This window comes from Corythoichthys intestinalis, chromosome 14, assembly GCF_030265065.1.
Source record: "Corythoichthys intestinalis isolate RoL2023-P3 chromosome 14, ASM3026506v1, whole genome shotgun sequence".
NCBI classification, from domain to species: Eukaryota; Metazoa; Chordata; class Actinopteri; order Syngnathiformes; family Syngnathidae; genus Corythoichthys; species Corythoichthys intestinalis.
In genome coordinates this window covers 23919636-23935803 of record NC_080408.1, presented here as the reverse complement: position 1 = coordinate 23935803, position 16168 = coordinate 23919636, and the positions used below count along the sequence as shown (strand labels likewise).

Below are 16168 nucleotides of genomic sequence, written 5' to 3'. Positions count from 1 at the left end.
TATTTCCATATGGGTGACACGCTATGTTTACTAAAGTTGTTTGTTTATTGATTTATTTTGGGAGGGTTCTTGACTTCTACAAATGTATTTTTACAATAATACGAAATCAGACGTTAAAATATATCTAAATACATCTTAAAACAATGCGATATTGTAGGGTTGGGAATCTCTGGTATTAAGCCGATTCAATATGTATCTAGATACACAGGTTACGATTCGATTAAAGAACGATACATTTTTAAGGCCGAGCGATTCGATACAGTTTAAGAACGATACGGTTCGATAGAGTGAACATGATACGATAGTAAACATTTGTTGTGTGTGTTCGTACAGTATTTTGAAAATATAAAAAGACCACATTTTTTGATAGCAAAATTCAACAACAAAATTTCATACCAATGTTATGTTTTATTTTTTTATGAGAAAAATAAGGCTTACTATATGACCGTCATTTTGTTGGATGGGATTGATAATACAATAAAACTCCAGTCACAGACAACAATAAAGGGCAGTAATTGAATTACTGTATTGCCTGGTGTTTTGAACACAATAGATAATTAATTTAAGTAGGGGTGTCAAACGATTAAAATTTTTAATCGAGTTAATTACAGCTTAAAAATTAATTAATCGTAATTTATCGCAACTAATCGCAATTCAACCCATCTATAAAATATGCGATATTTTTCTGTAAATTATTGTTGGAATGGAAAGATAAGACACAAGATGGATATATGCATTCAACATACGGTACATAAGTACTGTATTTGTTTATTATAACAAATCAACAAGATGGCATTACCATTATTAACATTCTGTTAAAGCGATCCATGGATAGAAAGACTTGTAGTTCTTAAAAGATAAATGTTATTACAAGTTATGGAAATTTTATATTAAAACCCCTCTTAATGTTTTCGTTTTAATAAAATTTGTAAAATTTTCAATCAAAAAATAAACTAGTAGCCCGCCATTGTTGATGTCAATAATTACTTACACAATGCTCATGGGTGCTGAAGCCTATAAAATCAGTCGCACCCAAGCGCCAGCAGAGGGCGACAAAACTCCGAAAAACACAAGTACACATTTCACTGTGCTGTCATTTTAATCTGTTTGAGCGGGGCATTTGTGCGTTAATTGCGTCAAATATTTTAAAGTGATTAATTAAAAAAAAAAAAAAATTAATTACCGCCCGTTAACGCGATAATTTTGACAGCCCTAATATTAAGTGCAAACTTTCAACATAAACATCTTACAAGCAAAAAATATTATATGCAGCAGCTCTTGAAAAAAAAAAAAAAAACCTGGTAGTGTTATCATAAATAAATAATAAATTATGCTTTACCACTGGTATAACTGGGGGAATAAAAACATGGCATTTTAGACAAACAAGTCTGTAATCATTACTTTAACCTTATACACAGCAAAGTCATTCACTTATGCCTGTGCATCCACGTTTTTTTATTCCTCATCACTGTCTATATCTCTTTTGAAGGGCAGATTTTTCTTGAGGAAGATCAACTGTTCCACATGTTCATGTTTAAAATAGACTGCGTTTCGTGGAAATATTATCTCCAGCAGATCGTGCTGCCCTTTCCACCATTGTAGTGGGTTATATTTCAGGGTTAAAAACTCCCGATCTCTGTACCGCTTCACACTTCACACTAGCTCTGTCCCATGCAAACAGATCTGGCTGCCTTCGTCACTTAAAAGTCCGACTTTTGTTTTCCTGGGTGCGTTGAAAATCAATCGCACGTCGCTGGCGTGGTGCACAAACTGTCCATTGTTTTAGCATGTTGCTTCGTTGCCACTACTAGTTTCGTTTTGGGCTGTGAAGAAAACGCTACGGAGCGTGCGTTACAGTGGTTTTTTTAGCTCTCGCGTTGTTATGACACGCCCGTGACGATCGGGTAATGATGGCGACTACTAGCGAAATGAATGGGATGTTGAGGCAACCACAACGGCGGTCACAATCCAAGTTCGCTATTAAGCAATGCATTGAACTAGGCATTAAAAACAGATTCCCGTGCTCGCGATAGCCGAATTCTATTTCTACTATCGGTTCATTGAATATTTAATGGCTAATTACTGTCGAATGGTAACTTTACTATCGATACAGCTGTATCTCTCACCTGTAAAACCGGATATCCGGTCGTATCGGTTTATCGTTCTCAAGCTTACTATATTGTACTCCTAAATCTCAAATTAACCCTTTCATGCACTATTTTATTAAATGTCTTATTACCTTCTAATAGAGAATAAAAAAAAAAAAAAATGAAAGTCTCAAGCGATAAATGTAAATAATTATAAGTAAAATAAAATATAAAACCAAATATCCAAATAAGTTTGTTTGCTAAATCTCGTTACCTCACAAAGCTTAAAGCGGAAGTTCGGAATTTTTGACATTAGGCTTAATCTTCGAGTTAGCGGGGGTTAAATTAGTCTGGTAAATTTATTTCAACAAATTCCGTGCAGTTTGTTAGTTAGTTATTAATTTCAGTGGCTAAGCTAGCGCGAGTCAACGGCCCCTTCCTAGCATGCCAATGAAAAAACAATATTAACAGATCTAACATACAGTAGTCAAACAAATTCAAAATGCAGATCATTGTTCAAAATACCCAAGTGGCCTAAACAATGTCACACCAAACTGCTGTAATTCATTTATTTCTGAGGGACTATTTTTTTTAGATGTGTATTGTGACCACAATAGAGAGAAGTGCTTCAGCCACTCGTGCTCATGCTGCTTTCGAGGAAGGTGGGAAGTCGGACTTATCCAGCTCTGATGGTACCAGTTGCAGCCTCAAAGCGTTCCAAGCGTTTTTTATTTTGGCCATCAAAAGACATGTTGACCTCCAGCAAACCTGCCTTCTCATAAACATAAAATAGTGGAGGGAAAATGACGGTTAAGGTAAATAGACCATACTGTAAACTGCCTTCTTTAGTTTTACTATTGATGGTCTGCTTTCTGACGGGCAGCGCATTTTGTCGAGTGACATCTGAATGAAAAAACTGCTGAAGTCAGGATACTTTATTTCCCTGACTTCGCTTCGCTGGCTTAGTGCTTCCCAGTTCGAGTGGCGTTCTAATGATATTTTTCCTGGTCGGCGGTTGGAAGACTCCAACTTCCCACCTTCCTCGAATGAAGCATCAGTCTATGACATCTTGACTGAAGAACGACAACATGGTGAAACGTGCATTTAGAGGAAACAAAAGAAATGGGTAAATGAGAGTTTTCACAATTTCCCAATGAAGAACGAGGAAAATTACAAACTGTGGATACTTGCTGCTGGCTACGACATAAACAACAACAACAAAAAATGTCACTGCTCTGCAGCCTGTTACCTGCAGAGCTGCTGGATTACAAATGTTGCTGTTCATTCTAAAGTTATTGACATGCAACGTTAAATTTTAATAACTTCAGCCTAAAAACATGGCAAACACTATTGATTGCATAGGGTCATCGGTGATTTTCGTACATGCATGTTTTTTATTGGCATGCTATAACGGGCCCATTGACTCGCGCGAGCTTAGCCATTCCGAAACCCTGAAACCAATGAATAACTAACTAATTGCATACAATTGGTGTAAATCAACACCACAGACTAATTAAACCCCCGCTAACTCGAAGATGAAGCCTAATGTCAAAAATTCTGAACTTCCCTTTTAATTTTTGGGCTGTCATTGACAGCAAGACATACAATCCATCTTAACAGGGAGGGGCTGGAAGCTATCGAATGATCGATTCCAGCCCCATTTTTAACATTACTGATCCTACATGATCATTAATGGCATTTAATATCAATTTCCCTCTTCTACAAATGACCACAACACGTACTCTGTGATCTGGGCTGGCAGTGGATGAGTTAAGCAAATGATAACTTTTAAAATGATGTCCACTGTAGATGACTACTGTCCCTGAAGAGGTCACAGGACTATTATAGAGAAATGCTTGCTGAAAATTGGTCCAGACAACAGTGGGAAATGGAACGCTAGTTACCCCCTCACATTCCTCTAGAAAGACGAGCTCTCCTCAAAACACAAGATAGTCTTCCGTACTGCACTGCCAACCAATTCATGGCATCCAAGTGACAGCCATTAAAATGTCACACTCATCTGAAAGTCGTTCACAGTACTCTGTACAGGCTGCTGTTTTGGTGGGCAAAAGCATCAGTTGACTGCATCTGGGTTCTGAGTTTGCTGCCGTTTCTTGTCCTGAGAGTGAGTATCCGTCTGGATGAAAACATGAAGTTGGGGCTACTCTTAAGAAAATGCATTGCATCACATTTATCCTATCAAAAATGTGCCATACTGTATGACAGAGCAGTGAGACCACAGATCCCGTCCTTTTACTATACCACTGGTCCACAATAGGTTTGCCGGTGAGCTTGAGGTTCATCACAGCCTATTTAAGGTGATCGGGCGTGTTAACCCTTGGATTGGTCAAAATCAAAACGTTTACATGCAGGGTTCTCGTGAGTCCTTAAAAAGTATAAAATAAAAGATGTTAAATTGCCTTAAATTTACTGTTGGTATTTAATTTCTAGACATTACATTTAATGGGAATGCGGTCACATTCGCCCCCTAATATTGCTTTGAAACGGAATGTGGCGAGGTGAATATTCTGACATTGCCCTCGATATAATTTGTCTCAACGAATTAAACGTATATTTCCAAAATGTGGCAGGAAGCAGTAGCACCCAGAAGACGTGTGCAAACTGAAAACGCGCAAAGGAAATTTGCGTCTTCAATCAACAAATTTTCAGGATGTGATTATATTAAATGTTTACTTTTTATTCTTAAAATAACACACAAAAAGCTATGTTCAGACTCATCACTTTATTTATTGAAGTACTGTACTGCATATTCATCACATATAAGATGGTATTAAAAATATGTGTATTGCTTTAGCATGTCATCAAAAATACTGTGAAAATTTTTCATTTGTATGAAATACAAAATGGCTTCATATTTACCGCAAATACAATTTTACATTCTTCAAATTAAATACGAATAGATAAAGTAATAACTTGTAATGGAACTGCAATCAAACTGACAAAACCTGAGTTCAACCAAAATATTCAGGGAAAATAATGTCTTAAGTTGCCCAAAAACATTCACAAACAATCACATTTCCTATTTTTTGTGCTTCCATGGATATGGCAAAGGGTTGTGTGCCGTTTTTTTTAATAAATATGGATGGTTTCTAAAAGGGTTCAGTTACCAAATTCACAGTCCGCCAATGTATTTAACAACTGTTTGAACCAAATACGGATGATAATCAATTTCTACAATTCCATCTGGAAGGAGCAGATTCCACATGTGGGAAAAATTGGAGGTTGACCAGCATTCTTCACACGGACTGAATTCAAATTTAGAATTTTCGACATAGTAGTCTTTCCTTCATCTTTCGTTTAAGCAGTCACAAAGACGTTTTCAACACCACATCATCTTGTGGTTAGAAATGGTTGCTTAGTAGGGGAAGCAGAAAGCGTGGCATTCTTATGAAAGAAGGGACAAAAGATGAGAGCCAGGAGACGTATGGCACTTGGGTCAGCAAGAACTTGAGGGTGGTAAAATCTACTATACCCCGCCCTGAAAAAGTAAACATACATGCATAAAGACAAGCATTGTAAACTCACTTTTCTAATGTTCACCCCACAAAAGTGATTCACCATCAATATCTTGGATCCCATAACGCCTTGCCAAGTCACAAGTCATGAGAATTTTTCCACTCAGTGACATCAGGTTTTTATCTTTCAAGAAGAGAAAATTTAAAGAAGATGTTAAATCTTAAAATAAATGTTAAAACTTGACAGTCAATCTATAAAAGGCCTACCTTTAGCCAGGTTGACGATGCACAAGCCGCTAAATTCAGTGGTTTCTCCATTAGCAAATATATCCTTATACTGAGGGAGAAACAATCAAAATGTTTTCGGTCGTAAAAGTGACTACGAGTCTACCTCGGAATCTGCTTCTTCAGGTGCATCATCTGCAAGCACCATCTGAGTTATTAGCTCTGTCTTCACTGGTCCAGGCCACAGGCTGACTGATGCCACTCCCCTGCTCCGCAGCTCCATAGCCATATCTACTGCCATGCGGTCACACTGTAAACAAATTCAAAGTTGAATTACAGCACCCTCTGCATAAATCAGAGATCCTACAAAACTAACTTACTGCCGCTTTCCCAACACCGTATGGCACATTGAAGAGATACCGCAGCCCTCCCATGGATGAGATGTTGACGATTAAACCCTGACCTCGAGCCACCATCATACGGGACGCATACACTGAGCAGATATAATGGCTTCTACCAGATTGAAGGGAGAAATTAATCATTTTAAAAAATATATATACTTTTTTCCATTTAAAGAGGAAATAATTAAAGACCTGATCAACAAACAAGATGACAGGTGACAGAGTTACATCTGTGCCATGATTATTGCCTGACACAGCCAGACTGTTCTCCCTGTATTTTTCAAACACCGTGAGAAGAGTCTGGGACCCAGCTCCTTAATGGCCTCTCGAGCCTGAACGATATCATCCGTGGAATCAGATTCGTTTATTTGCGTGACGTGTTCTTAACGTGTTCGTCACTCTTGCGTGTCGGAAGTAGTCTCCACAACTACACGGATGGCGAACGGGAGAGCCGAGACTATGTTCCAATCTGCGGTAAATTCAGTTTTAAATGACCAAAAACACATCGAGTCGCTAAAACCAACAGTCTGTCTCGCGCTAGCCATGTTGAATAAACTTCTCTGCTCTCATTGTATGTTTATTTCGACGCGCTAGAGTTTGTCGCTTTACCAACGTCACGTATGCCAGTCGCTGATTGGTCCACCCCGCTGTCTATTTGCTGTGGCTTGCTCCGCCCTATAAATTTGATCCGCGGAACGGTCGCCAGACTATCGCTGAAAAATCGGTGAGTCAGGAATTCCAGGCAACCACGATTAGCCCTGTCATCGAAGTCACTGAGTCATGGCGAGTCATCAGGTTATGTCAAGTCAAGTCTCGAGGTCGAGTCGAGCCACAAGGTTGTAAAGACTAGGGATGTCCGGATCCAGGTTTTTGCACTTCCGATCCGATACAGATATTGTTTGGCACTTCCAATCAGATACCGATACTGGCCGATACCGACCTATCTGAGCATGTGTTAAAGTTTAAAGTTATTTAGCCTCCTTACTTAGTTGTCAGACTCATGTTGAAAAAGGTTTTAGTACTCTTGATAACAATTAGCCAGCTGAATTAGGTGAGTTTGAATAACACACAACGGTTGGTAACAAGAAACTGACCTGTTTATTCAGTGACAAACACAAAACATTATAAATAACAAACAGAAATGGCATAGTCAGTCAGTAAAACATGCAAATAATATTGTAAACTGTCTTAAAAAAAGCAAAACACACCAACAACCTCAGTGGAAAATCCAACAAATCCCCCAAGCTATTAGATGCTTTTAATGTTTCGTGCATTAGTTACAAAAATTGTATAAAAAGCCTCTCAGGTTTAAATAAACGATTATTTCAGTATCAAGTTAACATTTTAAAACAGTAAATAAAATACTCAAGTCCCCATTCTGTATCAGCAGCTTTAAACTACATTCAATTCATTTAATTTTGCGAATCAACTGTTAAAGTTGTTAAAATTGCTCCCGTTATTCCATAATTTCCCTACTGTCTACTTTCGACATGAGAAAGTTTTAAAACTGTTTTGAAGATAGATTCAAGTCAAGATTTTGCCGATTTAGGAGTATTTTAGATAAAAAGTTAATTAGGTTTGCTTGGAAGGTTCACAACAGCCTACTAGGGAAGTCTTCTGCTTTAAGATGGCGGCTGTTTACCAACGCATCTGGTTTTCAATACTTCAATGTTGCTAACGCAGTCGAGTCTGTCGTGTAGCATCTGGTTCTATATACATATGATATCTATTATCTCCAGTAAAACGACGTTGAAGTAGTTTGTAGCAGCTGTCAGCAGCAGTCAGGTATTCTTGTGTTTTTTATCCAGCGGCATGAGTTGAGCTAAAGCCGTGAGTTGAGCATTGGCATTACCCGGGTCTAAGACAAGTTATGTTTACTTTCGGGACGCAATGCCGTCAGTTTCTTATTGCGTCCAGAAGACCGCGCTGTGTATTAGTTCCGCTTTACTTGACATATTTCAATAATCGGAATTTGGATGTTTGTGAATCGTTCTCAAATCTTCCACGGCCGAATCGCGTGTTGGATGGTGTGTCTTTACTCACGTGAAATAATGGCTCGTCATCCAGAATGAATTGTTCGGCAATGACTCTTGTTATTCCCTGGGCTTTGGGACTGTCGAGTGCCAGTTTGTCACGCATAGCAAAAGTTTCTGCCAGTGTTAGTTGCGTAGGACCTTTCTTTTTGTCTTCGGTTTTCTTAACATACTCCTCATATTGTTTGTGGTGGTATTTCGCTAAATGCTTGATTAGGTTGGTTGTATTAAAACTTCTTACAGCTTTACCACTACGCTTGACTTTATTGTGGCATATGTTGCTCTCTGCCTCTTCGTCTTTGTCGTCCTTTAAGGTGAAACGATCCCACACAATTGACATTTTTACCGATAAAGTCTCTCGGTAAATTGGGAGACGGTAATGTAAATGTAGTGTGTTGAAGGTGTGCCTGTAAATGCGGACCGGATTTTAGGGAAACCGAAGCAAAAACTGGAATGGATTATGTAAATAATAATAATAAACTGGATCGGAAGTCTGGATCGGAATTTTTCCCGTGTTCCGATCCGATGCGCATTTTTTTGCCCATATCGACGTCCGATCCGATCCAAATATCGGATCGGGACATCTCTAGTAAAGACGAGTCGTTTCAAGTCAAAAGGTTGTCGTGTCGAGTCACAGATTAGTCAGTGCCTTCACCATTGTACCCAAGCCCACCCACAAAGTACTCAGGTTTATCTTTGACGGAAACATTACAATCAATGTAGAAAAGAAAAAAGTTTGACGTTGTGGCTTTATTCTCGCAAATACTGGCGTCTCAGGGCTTGCATGTTGCCTATCAGTGTTTTCCATTAGAATGGAAGTTTTTGTTGGCAAAATTTATCACCTTGGGAATTGGCACTGATTAACTTCCCATGACGCATCTGCTGTCTCAGTCTGCACTCAATTGATTCCCATAATTTTCAGTGAGGGGGTGGCGAGAGCTGCCAAGGCGACCAGGTGGATCAATGGCAAGTGGTAACCAACCTACGATCCAAGTTTATCGAGTCAGCCTGTCGATTTTCAAGTCAATGTCTCACGAGTCAAGTCAAGCAGAGTCTCGAGTTATTGCCTCACAAATCGAGTCTCCAGAGGTGGGTAGAGTAGCCAAAAATTTTACTCAAGTAAGAGTAGAGTTACTTCAAAATAATAAGACTCAAGTAAGAGTAAAAGTTGTCATCCAAAAAATGTACTTAAGTACAACTAAAAAAAGTATCCAGTGAAAAGAATACTCAAGTAATCAATCAATCAAATTTATTTCTATAACTCTTTACAAAACCCAATAGGTCCCCAAAGTGCTGTACAAGACAAACATGGCCCAAGATAAATAAAAGGCAGGACAGTATTATGAGTAACAGTTGAGTAACTGCTTATTATTGTTGGATTTTTGTTTTTTAAACAATGGTATTTATTTCTCTCAGCACAAACTTATCGATATGAACTATTGTTATAATGATACTGTACAATAACCCATTACATAACCACATTAAGCCAAAGGCAGGGGGGGAAAAAAATCATTGGATTAGAGAGAGGAAAAACAAAGGTAATGAAGCATTATTCTTCCAAAGAGCATGAGTGCCCTGCCCTCTAATGGAGAAAATAGTTCCTAGTCTGAATAGTGAATACTGTAGTCACTATTATGAAATTAAAAGGATCTTATCTCCGTTTTTTCGTGGTCAATCGTTGTCAAATAAAAACTGGGAGAAAGTTTTAAAGCCGTGCTTTCGATTCATGTTGAGGGCAGTGCTCTATGTCAGATGCTCTTTGTCAGATACTTCATTTGTTACGGTGCTTTAAAGATGAGTGATTGCCTGATCATAGAACAGCAAGCTTGCGTGTGATTGGTGTAATTGAGTCGTGATTATTGTTGCGACGTCTCATTGGTGAAATTAGTAGCGCTACTCTTGGCAATAGCATTGCTAGGAAGAAAAAAAAAAGAATAAAGAGGAAAAATGTAATGACTTGCGTAGCTCAAAGTAGCGGAGTAAGAGAAGCGTTTTTTTCTTCACAAATCTACTCAAGTCTAAGTAAAAAGTATGGCTTAGTAAAACTACTCTTAGAAGTACATTATTCTAAAAAAGTCATATAAGTAAATGTAACGGAGTACATGTAACGCTTTACTACCCACCTCGGCGAGTCTCGGACCCTACCATCTCATGAGAGTCCAGACTGAGTCTGCATTCTTTTTAATTGATGTCCGAGTCGAGTTGCAAGTCATCAAATTTGCGACTCGAGTCAACCTTAGGCTGAGTCCAATTGTATGGTTTTACCAGATATTGAAAACCTACAGAATATTGTGCTGTATTATGTACTATATACAGTTACCTAATCTGGATTACAGTCGCAACAATCTCCCGACTCAGATTTTAACTGTTCCTCTAAGACCATTAAGGGTGTAACGGTTCACATGGATGTATTGAACAGTTTTGGTTTTGCATGTTTAGTTTGGTTCAATTGTGTACCATTTCGTTTTTTTAATGCATATTTTCCTCATAAAATATATCAGTAGCGTGAGCTAAGCGCTGCGTGTGGAACCAAAGGCCTGTGGGGGATTCCGCACAGACACTTTAGGTGTTGGACACTCAGGGCTCTGAATAAGTAGACTTTACATATATGACAACTTTAATAATGGATAATTAATTACATTTGTCATGTTAAGGTTGTTTCTGCTAAGGATTCAAAGCTTACCGCAGGCCTGCGTTATTCATTGTATCCCACATGGATGGATCGGATTCCCAGAATTTTTTATCCTGGTTCTCAAAGATAGCCTACAATGACAACATATTTCTGGTGAAGTAAATCACATGACGGGCATTCATCATTGCCATTGAAATAAAATAAACATTGAATGTTTTTTTTCTCCATATTCGTCTTCCTTAAGGTTTAAATTAGGTGGAAGCAAACTCCCATAGAAATGAAATTATCTTTGAGGGGGATCTCCATACATAAAATCTTATGTTAAAAAAACATTGCAATTTTTTGTCAGTCCTCCAATTTTCCATTGTTTAGGAGAATTAGAATCAACTTACATGTCAACCGTCTTTACAAAACATTGTTTTCAACCTTGGAATGTCACCAACCTGTACTCCTGCGTATGCGTTGTTTACCAAGAGGTCCAGTCTACCGCGCTGTTCCTGTTTTATGCGTTCAAACAGGTTTTCGATGTCGTCATCTCTGGTCGAATCACAGATGACTGGTACACACTTTCCACCCCTCTCGTTTACCTGAAAAGATCATAATGATTTGGACCTTCATTTTGACACAGTGCAAAGATATTTTTATCAACTTCCACTTGTGCAACCATTTAACACGGATTTTTTAGTAATATTTGTACGTTCTTATGAGCTTTTAAAAGTTTTCATCAGTTTATTCGGTTGCATTAAGTTTTTACTTTTTTTTTTACAGTGAACAAATGAATATATAATTTTATAAATCAAAGATTGTTATGACAAAGATTGTGTTTTAGATAAGCCATTTTTAGACATAATCAGTAGTGATTTGGGAAAAGATCCAGCAGATGGTGCTGTGGTGATTTCATTTCTTATTCAACTGTAGAATAATGCATTTCAAATAGAAAAGCTTCTCGCACAGTGCTGCCGAGTCCTTGCCTCGTACTTTTGTTACTTGCGGGAGTAAACAAAGCGCGGTAGTTGCAATAAACCACAAAGACTTGTTTTTTTATTGTGTCTGCATGTGTGTGTGTGTGTGGTTACATTAAATAATGAGGAAGTAAAACAGCACCAGATGGCAAGAGTTACTTCCCGGTATCTTAGTTATTTTGCTCAACCCAGCCCATAATTGCACCTGTGTTGCAGTTTCTTTAAGGGTCTTCTCCTGACGTCCGGTGATGTAGACAGTGGCGCCTGCCTCCGAAAGCTGCAGTGCTATTCCTTTCCCAATGCCTCTCGAGGCACCTGTGACCACACATATCCAGCCAGATAGGGACATGTTCTCTGCAGACGGGATAGGGAGAAAAAAAAAGAATGGATCAATCAACAAACAGTTGTTCTATCTATATATTCGGTCCTGGCCCACAGTTCGTGACCATATGCGAGGGTAGGAACATAGATCGACCGGTAAATAGAGCGCTCTTCCTTTCGGTTCAGCTCCATCTTTACCACGAGCGACCTAGACAGAGTCTGCATCACTACAGACAACACCAATCCATCTGTCGGATCTTCTGCTCCAATCCACTCCCGCTCGTGAACAATGTCTCAAGATACTTAAATCCTCTACTTGGGAAAGGTCCTCACCCCTGACTTGGAGAGGGCATTCTACCTTTTTCCATACTACCATTATTAAGTGAATTATTTTCAGACTTACATTGACCCCCTTATCACTTGCTGAATGAGCCTGTCCATGTTTTTTTCCTCAAATGCACGTTTGATTGCCTTATGACTTGACATCCTCCCCCTCACGCACACACTCGCAGTACAGAATTACGTTACAGCCTCCGCTTCGAAAAGGAAGGATATTAGAAGGTTTTTTTCGACCAGCATCCACTGCAAGTAATGTGAAAAGTCATTGTTGTGAGGGTGAGAAACGCACCACTAATTTTGCTACTGAAAGTCCAACCTGCATCTCAGTTTAGCATTATCGTTACATTAAACTGTGTGAACTTGATAACCTGAGTAGGAAGCTGCTTCAGGAGAAGTGTCCTCCGGTATGTGTACTCTACTATGTTAACGTTAATTAAACTGAGAAATATAGAGAACTCTGCTCAGTTGTAAGAAATGTAGTGAACCAAGGTTTACCCCCGTCTTCCCAGTTTTCATTTGAGTTTGGCTGTCCATGTGGACAAAAGTAGTATTTTTCCAGAAGGACGGCTCCATTTTTATTTATTTTTGTTATTCCCTGACTAAGAAGTTTGTTTGTTATATTTAATTTATTTAGACAGACAATTTTGAGTGATATTAAGACAATTGTGTTTTTTTTTGTTTTTGTTTTGTTTTTTATTCCTGGATAGTAAAGAGATGATTAACAATTTAGTATTTCTTTGTATGTTAATACACAAATTTGTGTTCAAATATAGCAATATGAATTTGCTAATAAAAGCCATACATTTATTCTGGAAGTTTTCAGAATTTTTTTTTGTAGTTTTTGAAAACAAAGGTTTTAATCAGTGTACCACCCCAAACCAAGGTGCTCATTACGTCCATCGCGATCTACCAGTCGATCACAACCAGGGGCGCCGTATAGGGGTGAAAAGTGGTACTGATTCTAAGGGCCCATGCCCTGATGGGGGCCCACAAAGAAAATTAGAACATACGGTAATTGTTTGCTAATTTTAGTATTAATCATTATCATTTTAATAGGAATAAAACGAAGGGTTTCGTTTTCTTGTTTTGTTTTGGGCAAAAAGTAAACACCCAGATAGCTAATGTATTACCAACCTCCCCTCCCCCCAACCCCTGTATTTTCATTAAATGGTTTGGTCCGCCCTTCCTTCAATCAGACCGGGAGCAGAGCGGTGCACATTTACACCACTCACTGACTCGAAGTACGTGCAGCGCGGTACTGCAGAAATGTTTTCAAAACAAAAATCGGGTTTTCAAAAGAGGAAAGAAAAGAAAGCAAAACAGGAGATGGGTAAAAAAGGCCAACAGGATGTCACAAACTACTTCAGAAAGACAGGTTGGGGTCTTGTGTCAGTGTAGTGCTGAAAATATAACCTGTTATCTTAGCTCCGAAGCGAGGTCCCAGCTCACTCTGCAAGAAATACGGGATTTTCCCGGCCTCAATGAGCGACATGCACTTATTCAAAAACATGAATTCCAAATAATGACGGCATTTTTGGTATCCCACAGATGTTGAAAGTTGGTGTGGGAATGTTCTATTTTAAAATCGGCTTGAATCCAGTTTGTCAAGAATTTATTAAATTTAGTTTGTCATCAATTGAATTAAGTTTTTAAACAAGGGAGCTGTAGCCTGTAGTGGAGATTGCAAATTTCCAGATGAGGCTAAACCTACTCCATAATGAAATACTGTAATTGTTTGCTAGTTAGTGTTTGCTCCACTTTTAGTTTACATTTAATCAGTACAGCAGGCAAATCCTTAGCAATCTCTTCATACTAAAACAGTTGTATACTGTAGTGTAGTTAAGTTCAAACAAAACATTTATTCCAAGTCATTCATTAGGGTCTTTGCTTTTAGAATATTTCTAATAAAAATATATTTAGATTGTAAAAGATGGCCTTCAGTACATTTCTTATAGATGATATCAATCTATTCATTATTGCTCTATACGCTGTATGTTTACTTTAATATATTTTCATCTTAAATCAATGCATAAAATGCGCAAATTAGGCAAGGCAAGGCAAGGCAAATTTATTTATATAGCACAATTCAACACAAGGCAATTCAAAGTGCTTTACATCACATGAAGATCATAAAAATCACATTTAAATCAACACAACGTAGAAACGAAGACAAAAGATCGCATTTAATCACAGAATAAAAATAAATAAATAAAAATAAAACTACTACTACTAATAATAATTGAAATCAGCAATGGAGAGAAAAACGAGGAATAGAAAGCAGGTAGATTGAAATATATAGACAGTTATAGATATGCAGTGCTAAACAAAAGCGTTTTTAGCCCTGATTTAAAAGAGCTAACAGTTAGTGTGTAAAGATTCACCAGAATGCAGGAAAATTACGTAATTGATACTCTAAATGTGTGTGTGTCCCCCGGCTCTGGCGGTGGGGCCCAAAGTGATATATTTTCATGGGGCCCAAAATCCCTGGCAGCGCCCCTGATCACAACGGCCGTGTGGGTAAATCGCGGTATTAAAATCATCTAAAATAAAAAATAAAATAAAAAGACACAGGTAATTATTTTGTGTGTGCAAAATACCGCAACATAAGTTATAAGAATCCTCAATGTACTGTATTCCTCAATAAATATATGTGTAGATCATTTAGACTGTCATTTAATTACTAGTTCGCAATTTACATGAGCTTTCTAAGCGGTGCTCAGAAAGAAGAAAGGGAGGGTTGTCAACCTGAAAAGTAGACAATTTTCATAAGGCGTGAACCCTGAACGAAACCTAAATAACAAGTTATCTTTACACTCCTGATATGCATACTAATTGTAAACACACAAAAATGCCGTAAGGAGTGGCAAAAATTAAGATTCCAAATGATGGTCTTTGGCAGCCAAAGTTGAAAAGTGACTATGCTAAACAGGTAAAGTCTTAAAGCAACAAAGACACTTTAAAGAAAGAAAGTGCAGAGTCAGTCTTACTATTGTCCACAGTGCACGCGAAGTTGAAGAGAAAAAAAAACCACTACTAACGCAGCATTATGATAACGTCGGTTGACTCACTGCTTACTGTGGGCAAGGTTCAACGGGTCTGGTCCATGAAGGCATTTGCAATCAAACGCTATTTCTTTATTAGCCATTTGACACGGCAAATTAAGAGAACAGTATTATGAAATACATGACTGTGCGTTCTGTGTTCCGGTAGGGATGCGCAAACAGTTTACACAATCTGAAATGTAAAATTCAGTATTGACTGGAAATGCATCATTGTCATTTAAGTTGTCAACGTGCAAAAGAATAGTAACAAAATTAATTAGGAGTATCGAAATAACGAGAAAAAAGCAAAGCAGCAACTTACATCAAGTGGCGTAGTCTTCGTAGTTATCTTCCAAACTGCAAACCTTATGCTGCTGCTGCTTTCTGCTGCTGATACGAAAGTAACGCCTTCTTTCTTCTTCTTGGAGCGCCGTTTACGTCATTGGCATCTTGGATGTTACTTTACTGCCCTCCTGTGGCTATTTTACAACTTACTTCGCAGGGACAGTTATTGTTATTCGGCCTATTAACACAATGATAAACGCATGTTTTTTTGTGATCAAATTAGGATCAATTATAATGGACTGAAATTGTTTTAAGCCACATCTCAGTCAATTTTTAAAATTTATTCTCTAAATTAAATATTACCTG

The 16168-nt window shown here is 38.1% G+C and overlaps 1 protein-coding gene across 1 annotated transcript; it reads right to left on the bottom strand.

Moving 5' to 3' along the window:
- Positions 1–4815: 4815 nt before the first annotated feature.
- Positions 4816–15991, bottom strand: dhrs1 (dehydrogenase/reductase (SDR family) member 1). The gene is made up of 9 exons (XM_057858481.1): positions 15840–15991; positions 12022–12170; positions 11298–11441; positions 10906–10985; positions 6169–6301; positions 5955–6098; positions 5831–5900; positions 5667–5747; positions 4816–5586 (listed from the first exon to the last, which is right to left on the bottom strand). Exons 2-9 carry the CDS (start codon positions 12163–12165, stop codon positions 5450–5452), a joined length of 933 nt encoding a protein of 310 aa, XP_057714464.1. The 5' UTR covers positions 12166–12170; positions 15840–15991; the 3' UTR covers positions 4816–5449.
- Positions 15992–16168: the final 177 nt, after the last annotated feature.